The sequence below is a fragment of the Culex quinquefasciatus genome, chromosome 2 (assembly GCF_015732765.1).
Source record: "Culex quinquefasciatus strain JHB chromosome 2, VPISU_Cqui_1.0_pri_paternal, whole genome shotgun sequence".
NCBI lineage: Eukaryota > Metazoa > Arthropoda > Insecta > Diptera > Culicidae > Culex > Culex quinquefasciatus.
In genome coordinates, this window is record NC_051862.1 from 1,393,093 (window position 1) to 1,405,759 (window position 12,667).

Here is a 12,667-nt window from a genome sequence, read left to right on the forward strand (position 1 = left end):
TAAACCGTCCTCAGAAGGGCGCTGAGAGTCCGAAAATAGAACTTTGCAAATATGCCAAGTCGCTGATTTATGCTGCGCGGTAATTAAGGGGTTACATACATGTAAATCGGCAAAAATTTCAGAGGTTGGTTTGAACCGAGGTTTGAACACACGCTTGAACTTTTTTTAAATCTGTTTTCAGGGCATTTAAATATACATTTTTATCTATCAATAAAATCAATTTGAACACATTTGGTTGTATATTTGCCGAGATATAGCTATTTGAAGTTAGCAGTTTCAAAAAACGGGTGCCTCGATATCTCAACACTGCTTTGACCAAATCGGCTCAAAATTTTGGTGAAAACTCATTAAACTGGTCACGTGTGCATGACGAAGGCCGATTAAAAAAAATATTAAAAAAAAGATAAAAACATTTTTGTGTTTTTCATATAAAATTTCGTCAGTTTTTGATTTTTGTATTTAAAAAAAAAACAAAATCTCAAAATCGGGCTTCGTCATGCACACGGAATATATCTTGAGAATCAAATTTTGGCCAATTTGGTCTATCCCATCTCAAGATATCGTGGCACCCGTAAATCAACTCTGTGTTCAGAGAAAAACGCTCACAAAATTTGACAGTCCGCTTTGCACATGGCAAAAGTTTAAACTTAAATCGTCTTCTACTCACTTAAATCATGACATATCTCCATGAAACTTTAAGGAGTGATGGGAATTCATCTTTGTAAAGGATTTAATAAATATTCGGAATTATGAAATATTGTGATTTTCTACATGTATGTAACCCCTTAAAAGTTATGCCGCCCTCAGGAGGGCGCTTGGAGGATAAGCGTCTAGCTTTTGGGTACCATTTTTGTTAAATTAAAATAGGCTAACATTTACCCATTAAAAGACCAGGACTGAGCTGTAGGTTAGTCGAGGTCAGTCGACCCCTTAATCAATTTGGCGCCCTCAGCTGGGCCCATTTATTGAAAAATTACTCGAAGGTAACGTTTGTAGGGAAAAAATCGAATGAATCCCTTACAACTTTGTCGAACATACCAAAACTGTAAAATTAGACCCTGAAAAGATATTAGCGATTTAAGAAAGTAACTATTGTTTGAAAAACGTGTTTTTACCGACTTCAGGACCGGATATTAATAAGTTAATCTTAACCAATTTCGCTCCAATTTTGCACAGATGCTTATAATAACACAAAAAAAAACATATTCCGCATGTGGAGCAGAAGGTCTTGTTTTCTGGGCACCGTAATATACAATTTTGGTATGGTTCTAGGCATTTAAGAATTCCTGTTAAATGTAGTCTGTATTGAGGGTAAAACCAGTTTTTATCCTCAATTTATCTATCTATAAAACGTTTATTAAAAATTTTATCTTGCAAAAAATAAAGATTGAGTCTTCAAAAAGAAACAGATATATCGGGAATAAAACACACTCACAACTAGTTTGGTAACATTTATTCATATATTCCATTTTCGTTAGATCGCGTGCTAACCTCTACGATTTTACTGAAAAAAGGTAAAAATTGACGAAAAAGCATCAAATTGTTTTTTGTTTGTTTGTTGTAATTCACTTATCTTTTGTGAGTCGCCTTTGCGCGATTTTATTTATCATTCAGTATGTTTATTTCATGTATTTGTTTATATTGTATGGTTTGATATTCTGTTTAAAAACATTTTCAAAAGACGAAAAAAGAATCACACTACACTACTTGTTGTAACAATATAAGAGTGTTTGCTGGTAGTTCTAGTGTGATTATAATCGAAAAAACTTGCCCAGGCAAAGGCGTTAGCGCAATATTTGTATATATTTTGTATTCGTTTGCGGTCATCTTTGTAAGTTGGGATTTTATGTCGTCTTCAGCATCACGTAATTTCAACAATTCACTAGCGTTTTTTGCATTTCAATAAGGCCATCTGCTTTGTATTCGCATTGAAGCGTTTTATAGGTTTTTTCTAAGGAAATTTTTTAATAAGTGTTTTTTTTTGTGTAATTTTGTGCGCGCAAATGCGTTTCTTAAAAACTTGTGTGAGAATGTGTGAGAATTAACAATGGTTATCCAACAGCCCGTTTCTTTTTGGGCTGGGTAATTTGTGTTCTTTTTGTTTTACGGATAATAAACTTTCTAACGTTACGAAGCTGTCCTAAGGACGAACTGTTTTTTTTATCTTCTTATAATTTATGAATATATTATAGGCGCTTACTACGTAATATCATCGTTGGAGACTCAAAGAAGTTGTTTTCATATCATTTTGTGTTGGTATTTTTTCATGTTGGGATAATTGTTATCTGAAGGAAGGGTTCTCATATAATTTCGGTTCAAAAGCTCTGAGTTTCAGATTAGAAATTTTTGAAAGAAAATATGGGCGGCCAGCAGTTTACTTTCCGAGGTTCAGCTTGCCCAGCAGTCCGGCGGCCGTCGAGGAGGCCGATTCCTGGGCCTTGGCAGCGGTGTCGTTGACGGTCTAAAATTAGGTAAAATTTGAATTTATATTAAATTTTAGTTTTTTTTTTCAATGGTTATGGTACTAACCTGCACCAATTCGCTTCGCTTTCCATCGACGTAGGCGTTGGTGTCCTGGATCTTCTTGTCGACCTCGTTACTGACCGTCTTCATGCCTGAAATAAAAATCAAAAAGAGGTTAAAATAGCTTTATCTGTATTATTTTGGAAGAACGTGTACACTGCCCATAATTGAAAATTCGGCTATTATGCCAAATCAAGTATTCCGAGAAAAACGCGTTTTAGTGTTTGACACAAAATCTCCGTCAAGGTAATTTCCCATAAGAGTGGCATATTAGCCGTTTGGTTTTTCGCATCGGCAGCCAAGTCTAGACACTATTTCAGTAAAATTCAAGTTCCAGAAGATGCGTTGGAACGTCCTCTATCACCTGGTGCTAATATCTCGTTTTTGCCAAAAGTGGATATTAGCCGTTTTTTCAATGGTGGGCAGTACAGCTGATGAGTTCCTGAGTGACTCCTTGGTATGGATTAGTGTCGCATCAGCGTTGTCATGCAACAAAACGCGCATCATAACATTTGCTGTCACTCTTTTCTCATTTGGGTGTACAACACCTACCCTCATCGACCTTCTCCTCGGCGGCCTTCATCTGGTCCTCGATGGCCTTCTCGACGACCTGGGCGCTCTGCTGGACGGCATTCTCGGCGGCCTGCTTGGCGTGGTCCATCAACGTTCCCGCGGCGCTGGCGGTTCCTTCGGCGGCCGCAGATGCCTGCTGCTTGGTCGCTTCGACCTCACTCTTGGCCGAGCTGGCCAAGTTTTCCGCATCCTGCTTGGTTGCGTTGAACGCGTCCTGCGTCTTTTTGGCCTGCTCCTCGGCCAAACTCTGCGCCGTCTGGACCTTCTCGTTGGCCAGGTCCTGGGCTTCCTTCTTCTTCTTGTCGAAGAGGCCCTCGGCCTTGCTGCCGAGGCTCTTCAAGGAGGCTGGGGAAGGGGAGGAAAATTTCGGTTAGATTCGCCTGACAGTTGATTCAAAATGGCTGCGATTTGGAGCGTTTTGGAGGATTCTTTGTGCGGCCTTTTCTTTTGACCAAAAAACCATACAAGTCTCCATACAAATTTGACACCCGACCATACAATAGTTTAGTTTTGATAGTTTTGACATGTACAGAAATACAGCTCAATCGAGCGAACAATTTGATTTTTTTGAAATCTAAGATGGCGCCCAAATGGCGATGAAATATTGAATTTTTTTGGTGAATTTAATAGAATAATTGAAATTTTTGATAATCGACCTGTACTGTATATATTTTCGAATATTTTAAACTTGTATGGACTTTATTCAAAATTCAAATATACATTCAAATCTTAAAAAATCTTTTAAATGTCTAGCCCCTTGTTCTTAAAAAAGAATTTATTATGAAAGAATCAGTTTACATCAAGGCAAATCTCTCATGAACATCAATCCAATTAAAACAATATTTTAATCAAATTATGCTTCTCCAGACAATTACTCGACAGCTTGACACTCTTGATCTGATTAACTCATTTGGCCCTCGAAAGGGGTACGACACCCCGATGATGGTAATTTAAGTTCAACGCATCGAGAATCGGAAGGTCAACTGTCTTTTTCTGTGTATATATTGTTGGCATGCGATGCGGGTGGTCATCACCAGAAAAAATATTCTCACCACCATTTGAACGATGATGTGAGAATGTTTATATTATTCCGTCCGTTTTTGTTGACGAGCGACTTGTTGGCAAAAATTGCTGTGGTTTTCAGCTGATTTGCAAATGATAATCTGAAAGAGCAATCGATTTTTTTGCTGTTTTGGTTTGCTGCCAAGATAAGATGGCCGACAAAATGGATGCTCAGTTTGTAAATTGATACAAATTCAGAACCAATTATCATCTAAAGCTGTCATTTAGGGAAATTCCTGTGTGCTCACTAGCAATCATTAGTGTGATAAATTCTCAGACGATATTGTTTATTTGTTTCCAAAATTCGTTCATTTAAAATCGTGATTGTGAAGTGATTAAAACGTTTAGCACAACGCGTCACTCGAGTGACGAAATTAGTATTCAATATTCAGTTCTTGCTTGAGCAGACACAGATGCAGAGAGATTCGCGTAATCATCATTATCATCACTAACATCATCGTCATCACAAGCACTGTCAAAAGCACACCGACACGCGGCCAGAACGCTGATGATCAGCATTCTTGTCATAACACACAGAAACAAGGTTCGATGATGTCATCTCGATGAGGTGTATTCTATTCAGAACCCCAGAAACAGTCATCAAGGTCAGCAAGCCAATCGCTGGATGTATTTACACTCAAACCCCGATGGTTTGACACCAACTGTTGTCAAACGAACGGGGTCACTTTTTAGTTTGACACCCCTTTTACACGGAGTTCACACACACTACTGAACGTTTGTTTAGATAGTGTGTATGAGCGCCATGTAAAAAGTGACAATTCGTCACTTTTTAGTTTGACTTTGACCAACCAACGGGGTACAAACTAAAAAAGTGTCAAACGAAAAAGTGACCAACCACCGGGGGTTGAGTGTACAACACAAAAAGAATGAAATAAACAAAATGCGACACAAAAATGGAAGAAAAAACATTGCGCGAGAATCCTCACTTGGTGAGAGATTTTGAAGTGGAAAAATCTCAAACTTTTGAACGCGCGTGTATTGATCGAAGGAGGCTGGCAAGAACGTTGCATGTATTTTGAGCTGTTGAGCGCAGGTTACTTGGATTTGCAGAAATCTATATTTAGATCAAAGTAAATAATCGTTTGCTTAACTTTTCTAGAATTAGTGCTGTTCAAATCACGTTTGTTTGTGAGCACAAGTGATTTAATCAATACAAAGTAACGTGTTTTTCTGCTAGGTTTGCTTCTCAAATCTCGTGGGAATTTAATTCAGCAGTGGGCACACAATCTTGCGATCAAATCGTTGTAATATTGCACCCTCACAGATGTAACATTTTTATACACATAGAAGAGGGTAATTAACCCTCAACGTACCTTTTTTTTTGCTTAATTTTCATTAAATCTAGTAACGAATAAAAAATTTAGTTTATTTTTTAAGTTGATAAATGTTTTTTTATTTCAAAAAATGTTGTTAAATTTAACTTGTTCTAAATTGCAAAGATAAAAAAGATTGATGGAAAATGATGGCCGTTGGCGAGCGAAAAAACGCGTCACTAATGACCGTTTGGCATTAACCAGGCTTGATATTTTTTTCATCTTTCATTTTCATACAAATCTGAAAACCGTGTAAGAACGTGCGCGGCGCCTACTAAGTTGTACAAGTGTGCGTGGAAAAGACTAAGTCTCGCTCGCGGGCTACTACGATGAGTTCCGCTGATTCGAAATTAAGATGTCTATCGCCCGCTCGTCATTAAACACATTCCATAACGTGCCCTACATTGACTACGGGAATGCACCAACTGTCAATAGTACGGCAAACATTGTTAATAACTGCGATTGCAGTGAAAAATGGAGCAAAACTTGAACAAAGGACGAACCACTCTGGGGTGATTACGGCCACGTGCACACCGGGTCTGATAGTGGTCGTCGCGATGATGTCATCCTAAGAGGGGGGCCGAAGGTCATGGCCAACTGTCTGGAAAAATCGGCTTCGGTCAGCGGAGAGGTTAAGGAGTGGCTACTTGGATCAAGATTGGACCGCATTGGCGTGAGAGCGAAAATGACAGCTCTGGTAATGGAATTTTCTCGTGAAAAATTACTTGGGTGATTCGGTGGAAAAAAGAAATTAGGTTTTCATTTAGATTGCAAAGTGCTTGCTGGGAAATGTTTTTCAACTTATCATTATGTCATTTTAATTACGATACGGCAGCTTTTCTTATTGCACTGACGCGTTTAATTTTTTACCCTTCATTGAAGAGTTTATGTTGCTCGATGTTTTTGTCCACCTCAATTTTGTTCTTATACTTTTAAAGATCAAAAATTGGTAGAAAAATGGATTTTGGGTGAATTTTTAGATCGAGGTTTGGCTGGAGAGGGTTTTGAAACATAAATTCTTAAAAGTTTTTAAATATATCTTTAATTCAGTTTATGTTAATGCAAAATTATTAAAAATAGTTCGAGTTACCAAGCTACGTGCTAAGCACGAAAAAGTGTTTTTTTTTGTTTCTGAAAATCTTCATTTTTAAGGTAAGAGATTTTTTGTCATACACAATCACGAAAATGAAAATAACTTTCAATTATATGTAAAGCTGTGGTCAAGACATGTTTTATTAACAACTTTGATATTCCGTCTTGTTTCAACTTAGACTTAATCACATAATATTAGAAATATTAGAATAATAATAATATTAAAAAACTCATGTTTCGAGTTTTTCGCAAAAATAATTTGAAGCTCAATCTTTTGAAACGAAGACTACGGATCCAGGCTTTCGGTACTATAAACACTTTTTGTATAAAATTATATTTAAATGTACAGTGTTTTCAAAACTTGAACTTGAAAATAAGTTCAATAAGATAAATCAAGAAGTGTAGACCTGAAAATATGTGAAATAAACCTATTTTTGCCTGGCCGCCCTGAATACATTTCAAAATCAATATTAACTTGTAACTTATATCAACAAAATGATTTTCGAAAATTTGTTTGCCGAGAGAATAACTCAAAAGTGCTCATCGCGAGAGAATAATTCTCCCTAGCGCACACCAACACAAATTTGTGTTCATCCGTTCAATAAAACTGAACATTTATTGGCAAATGACCATTTCATACCCATGAAACCTAGAGACCCTAAACAGGGAGAATGGTCTAAGCTGGCTAAATCGATCTGGCAACTTATGTTTTGAGCTTGGCAACACTGATAAGTTTTGCTGGGCGTAAAGGCAAATGCTCGTTTGGAGACGTCAAACTCGTGTCTGTTTTGGGTACGTCAAATTCACTACGACCAGTCTCCCTATTAAGGATCTCTAATGAAACCATGGTGGCCGATACTGTAAAGGCACAGGCTCGATATGTCAAAGATCTCAGGTTTCGATTTTAATATAATCGACAATTTATTGGGTGAACTTTTTCGACAATGAACCTTTAAGAATACTTTTTGGTTGTAAAACTTTTTTTTATTTTCCTTCGCTTTTTTTAAATACATAACTTGTTTTAATGCAACTAAAACGATCTATCTTTTCAAATGAATCATTTGAAAAAGATAAAAATATGGATCGAAGCAACCTTCGATCGAATTCCAAATCCAATCAAATCAAATCTGATCGTCTCTTTGTAAACAAGCCCCGCAAAGACGATTTTCCAGTTCTGCGGTTGCTTCGATGTGTCAATCGAGCGCCACCGCACTTGAAACTAATTTGAAACTCTAGAGCGGATTAGGTCGTAAACTGAACGCACTGCAGTGCCAACTAGATTGCCACTATCGATCGATCGCCGTCTGATTGGAATGTGCCGATTTGACGATTCTTTCACGCTAGTAAAACACCTTCTTCCTTGTTATTTTTTCTTATTTGGAGAATACTTACATGTTGCACCTCCTTTTGGGAAATAATGTGAGCAAAAAGAGTAGAAGACAAAGGAATTAGACGGACTCGTCGTTAAATTGAGCAAATTACCGCCCAGAATGACAAATATTTGAACCGCGAGGTCATCGCCAACAAATGAATGGAAGCAGGAAAAAATAAGCTAAGAATTGTTCGAATGTGTGTTTTTGTAGATGCCATCACGCGAAACGCCTCAACGAGCTGAAGGAGCTTCAGCTAGGCGAAGCGTGATGAATAATTTACTTGAAAAAATAAAAAAAAAAAAAAACTTCAAATTTTACGACTGCGTTTTTTTTTTCTTCAGAGCGGCGCTCGAAACCGATAACATTGAACTGGTTTTCGGTTTTTGATTGAAACATAAAAATGCGGATCACTAGAGCGAACTAAAAATCCACTTGATTCTAAAATTATAAACGTAACGGCTGGCAGTGAAAACTGATGCGTAATTTAAAACTGGAAAAAAACGTGAGGCGTAATCGGAATCCAATAAAAATCGCTTTGAAAAGGGTGTAAAAATCAATATGTGCAAATCAGGAAAAAAAAGTTTAAAATTCCTTCACTTGGACCTTAAAAAAGTGCCACCAGTCCCGTACGTACCTGTGAATCCACTGAACATTACTCAGCCGTTTGTCGCAATGTTGGTCACTTTCTCTGCGGGCTCTCTCACTCTGGTAGAATCGATCGAAGGAGGCGCCGGATGTCTGACCAGTGGCACCGATGACCTAACACTTCTGCTTCTTCGCGGCTTGCTTGGATTCCAGGGAGACGACGAAAAAAAACCGACACGACCGAACCAGGACTACTAGATTGCGGTACTTCTGAACCACTACTGACTTGCCCACTGCGGAGAGTGGAATGATCTCACCTCAACAAAACCTGACTCGCGCCTTGTTCCCTCACTTCCTCAATACACACGCTCTGCGACACTTCGTCCGCCACCCTGAAACGTGCTCTTCCGACGACGACACTTTGCAACTCAACGCGCAATACTATACGTGAGAACACTCGGCGATGTTGGGGTCCGGCTCGAAACTCGCCTACTACTGCCTGACGAACAGCTGGATCTGTATGCCGATTCTCACCCCACGGGGACTGACTGAAAAAGGGGCAGAGTAGGCGCTGAGAGACTACATTGTTGAAACATGTGTACAAAAAAAAACGATGCCGGAGAGCGGGAGAGAAAATTGCGCATTTTCGTGGGAAACTCGGCTATCCATTGCAAACCCTAATGTAGTAGTAAAAATGAAATTTTCGCAAAATTTGAAAATTTTTAGTATAGTAAACTTTTAGAAAGTTATTCCACTTAAAAAATAAATATTATTTTATTTTCTTGACGATACACCCTTTTCAAACATAAGTCCCAAATTTTCATGAAAATTTTATCTGCCACAGTTTCGTTCTCTCAACACACTCGCTGTGACCAATGAAAAATCACAACGTATCGTTACTCCCAAATGAGGTTCACCCGTTCATCGCTTCTCTCGCTCGCGAGTAATAAAGTGAGAAGTTCATTCGTGATTACCCGTCGTTCATCGATTCTGAATCTGGAAAAACGCGCGCGCGTACATCGAAGCATGCGTTGCAATCGAAGCATGCTGACGGTAACAACTTCTAAACGCTCGGGTAGTCATTTGACCCCTATTTTTTTGACAAAGAACTTTGTCCTAAGGGCACTGTCTACGGGTGTCAATCCAAAATTTCGCGAAGCGAAAGTGTAACGATTTGTGTAATCGTTTAAACGCTTATATCTTCCACCCAATTCAAGCAATCTGCATGCTTTATCCACCAAACGAAAGGGAAGTCTTAAATTGCAAGTAGACTACCTCACAAAGTTGATAAAACTTTGTTAAAGTACTCAAAAGTTAAGATGAAAAAATTCAGACCGGGAAAATCCCGGTCGCTGATTGGTTGAGCGCAACCTTTCCCGAACACATTAATCAGATTCAAGTATCTAGCACTTAGCAAATTTTGCTCTCTGCCACTGCTTCGAAAGCGTCGAGCCGTCACAGCCAAGCGAGGTTATAAAAGAGCGCCGTGCCGCCGGTTGAAGCTCAAACGAGTCCGAAGCTTTGCACGAGGAGGATCGAGAAGCAGCAGCAGCACAGCAGAGCCGCCGAGAGGAAGGAGAGAATTGAAAAATTGGAAAGAGAGGCAGAGCAGGCGCGGGAGGGAAAATTGCCGGCAACTTGGAGTGTCATCATCGCATGCTTTATCATCGTCATAGGACGTTAAAATGGCCCTTTTCAGGGCCAATTCACACGAAAGAGTATTCTTTAAAAATCTGGTTGGGTACGGTAGTGAGTGTTTGTGTGTGCGGAAGGGAAATCGAGTGTTTGGGGCTTGAAAGAGCACCAAATTATCAACGCATACACACAAACGCGGGCTGGGAGCTTCATTTGTGTGCGCCTGGTTTCTGCCGTGCAACTACCCTTCACGAGTTTGCTCATCCGATCGATCTTGGGGAAAATCGATTTTCGATATTAGTGTGGTTCCGCGAACACAATTTTAGTGTGGTTTACTATACACACACACACACACACACACACACACACACACACACACACACACACACACACACACACACACACACACACGAGCAAATCCACAGTCGATGGCGCTTTCTTGCTACAAATACACTTGCAACGCACTGTTTGGTGCTCTAGATGGTGTGTAGTATGTGTAAAGAGAATGAATAAAAAGATCGGAACCCAATTTTTTGCGAAGCGAAATCGTTACGTGGCGATTTCCCCTCTTCGCAGACTTCCCCTCCTTTTCCTTCACGCTGATTGGTTGAACAAACCTTTCCCGATCATCCTCTCCGAGAGACGTGAGATTGATGTATCTAAAATCATCTCCACTCAAGCTCATAATTTTCTGACAGCCGAGGAGTCAACATCGAGTGGCAGTTGCAGAATCAGAAGGGACAGCAGAAATTTCCCCCGGTCAACGACGTGGAGAGGTCGCCGAAATGGCTCGGGCCGTCGCAGGAACGGGACGGATTGTCGCTGCAGGCCATCAAAGAAGAACGTTAGGGACCGATGTGGTCAAGCTGCTGATCCCGGAAGGCTTCGGTTAACGGCATCAAGAAGGGGTCTCCGTGTTGATCGAGAACCAGTTCCCTTTGGGTCAAGTTGGTTGTGGTTGCGATAAAGTTTATGGTTTTTGATACTGGACATGAAATTTAACATTTCGGCAGTCGTGACCGCAATCCGGAGTGGCCGGAGGCCCCGCGGATGTTCCGAAGGGGGACATTTCCCGAACCAAAAGAGTTGGGGCAATATGGCTATCAAACTTTATAGTTTTTGATACTAGACATGAAATTTGAAATTTCGGAAGTATTGGCCACAATCCGGAGTGGCCGGAGGCCCCGCAGATGTTCCGATGAGGGGACATTTGCCGAACCATAAGAGTTAGGGCAATATGCTTGGTATCAAACTTTATGGTTTTTGATACTGGACATAAAATTTGACATTTCAGCAGTAGTGACCACAATCCGGAGGCCCCGGGGATGTTCCGGTGGGGGGACATTTCCCGAACCATAAGAGTTGAGGCAATATGGGTATCAAACTTCATGGTTTTTGATACTGGACATGAAATTTGAAATTTCGGAAGTATTGGCAACAATCCGGAGTGGCCGGAGGCCCCGCGGATGTTCCGATGAGGGGACATATGGTTCGGCAAATGTCCCCTCAGTTAGGGCAATATGGGTATCAAACTTTATGGTTTTTGATACTGCACTTGCATCTGACCATTATCTGAAGTTACGCAGTTAAAATAAATTGCTTATTTTACGCAGGAAGTAATAAATCGATTACTGCGATTGCCTTTTTATTGTGCCGCGGCGAAATTCTGTTTCTGGAAATATAGAATAACTATTTCAAATTCAATTAGAGCCCTTGAAAGGGCAGTTTCAATGTTTGCTGTTGAAATTTACTTTGCTGCCGCCAATTGCTTGCAACAGCCTTGCAAAAACATTTCCGCATCTTGATAACTTTCGAGTGGTGAGGGAAAGTCGATTGATTTCACCTTGATTTCTATTGCAGCTCCATTTGCAATTTCCGTCCCCTTAGTTCGATAGGACGTTGATATTATGTCTTAAAACTATTCACAAAAGAGTTGTCTTATGTAATTATAAGGGAATCATGGGGAAATTTGGACCGGACATTCTTATCGAAAATTTCAACAATCATCTTGCAAAGTTCTTTGTCATACTGGTCATGTGTAACATAACCACCTGCACCTTTTTTCTTAAAAATCTCATAACTTTTGGTAGAATTGATCAAATCAGATGCTTCCAGTTGCAAAAGATCCAGATTTGTCTATATTTTGAACTGTCAGATGGGGGACAAATATGGTCCACTTTTACCGGAGATATTCCGGATTCCGTTGGGGTACCTCGGCCCTCCTATTTGGGGTTTTGGTCAAAAAAAAAACCATTGCACAGAACAATGCCGGAAATGATGCAAAACGCCAAGGCATCATTCTAATACATCATCCTGCATAGATACATGGCATGGCCAAGACCTTCGGTCACCGAAACAGGTTCCAACCGGAAACGGTTTACTGAGCTGATGTCGATTGGTGCCCAAATGAAACCGGTTCCGGTGCCCCGTAGGACTTTACCATGTACATTATTTTTGCTAGATGATGTATTAGAATTATGCCTTGAAGTT

General features: G+C 39.9%; 2 protein-coding genes and 1 long non-coding RNA gene across 4 annotated transcripts in view; 1 reads left to right on the top strand and 2 right to left on the bottom strand.

Annotated features, from left to right (window-relative positions):
- The window catches only part of LOC6037243 (probable cyclin-dependent serine/threonine-protein kinase DDB_G0292550), a 173,437-nt gene that overhangs the window by 1,820 nt on the left and 158,950 nt on the right, over nucleotides 1-12,667 (top strand). The gene's annotated exons all lie outside the window — the stretch shown is intronic.
- Nucleotides 1,439-9,062, bottom strand: LOC6037237 (ATP synthase subunit b). Of its 2 annotated transcripts, XM_038258256.1 has the most exons (5): nucleotides 8,592-9,062; nucleotides 7,977-7,988; nucleotides 3,076-3,441; nucleotides 2,530-2,615; nucleotides 1,439-2,461 (listed from the first exon to the last, which is right to left on the bottom strand). In XM_038258256.1, exons 1-5 carry the CDS (start codon nucleotides 8,608-8,610, stop codon nucleotides 2,375-2,377), a joined length of 570 nt encoding a protein of 189 aa, XP_038114184.1. In that variant the 5' UTR covers nucleotides 8,611-9,062; the 3' UTR covers nucleotides 1,439-2,374. The 2 variants fall into 2 exon arrangements, with proteins under 2 accessions (XP_038114184.1, XP_001847166.1); XM_001847114.2 differs by lacking the exon at nucleotides 7,977-7,988.
- Nucleotides 3,854-7,970, bottom strand: LOC119768007. The gene is made up of 2 exons (XR_005277848.1): nucleotides 5,034-7,970; nucleotides 3,854-4,794 (listed from the first exon to the last, which is right to left on the bottom strand). It is a non-coding gene; the product is annotated as an uncharacterized LOC119768007 (long non-coding RNA).

Bases quoted from the DNA above. Each gene is read 5' to 3' on its own strand.
- LOC6037237 (XM_038258256.1), bottom strand. The intron at 2,616-3,075 runs GTAGGTGTTGTA...TTTTTATTTCAG, and splicing joins CGAGGAGAAGGTCGATGAGG to GCATGAAGACGGTCAGTAAC. The intron at 2,462-2,529 runs GTTAGTACCATA...ACCTAATTTTAG, and splicing joins AGCGAAGCGAATTGGTGCAG to ACCGTCAACGACACCGCTGC.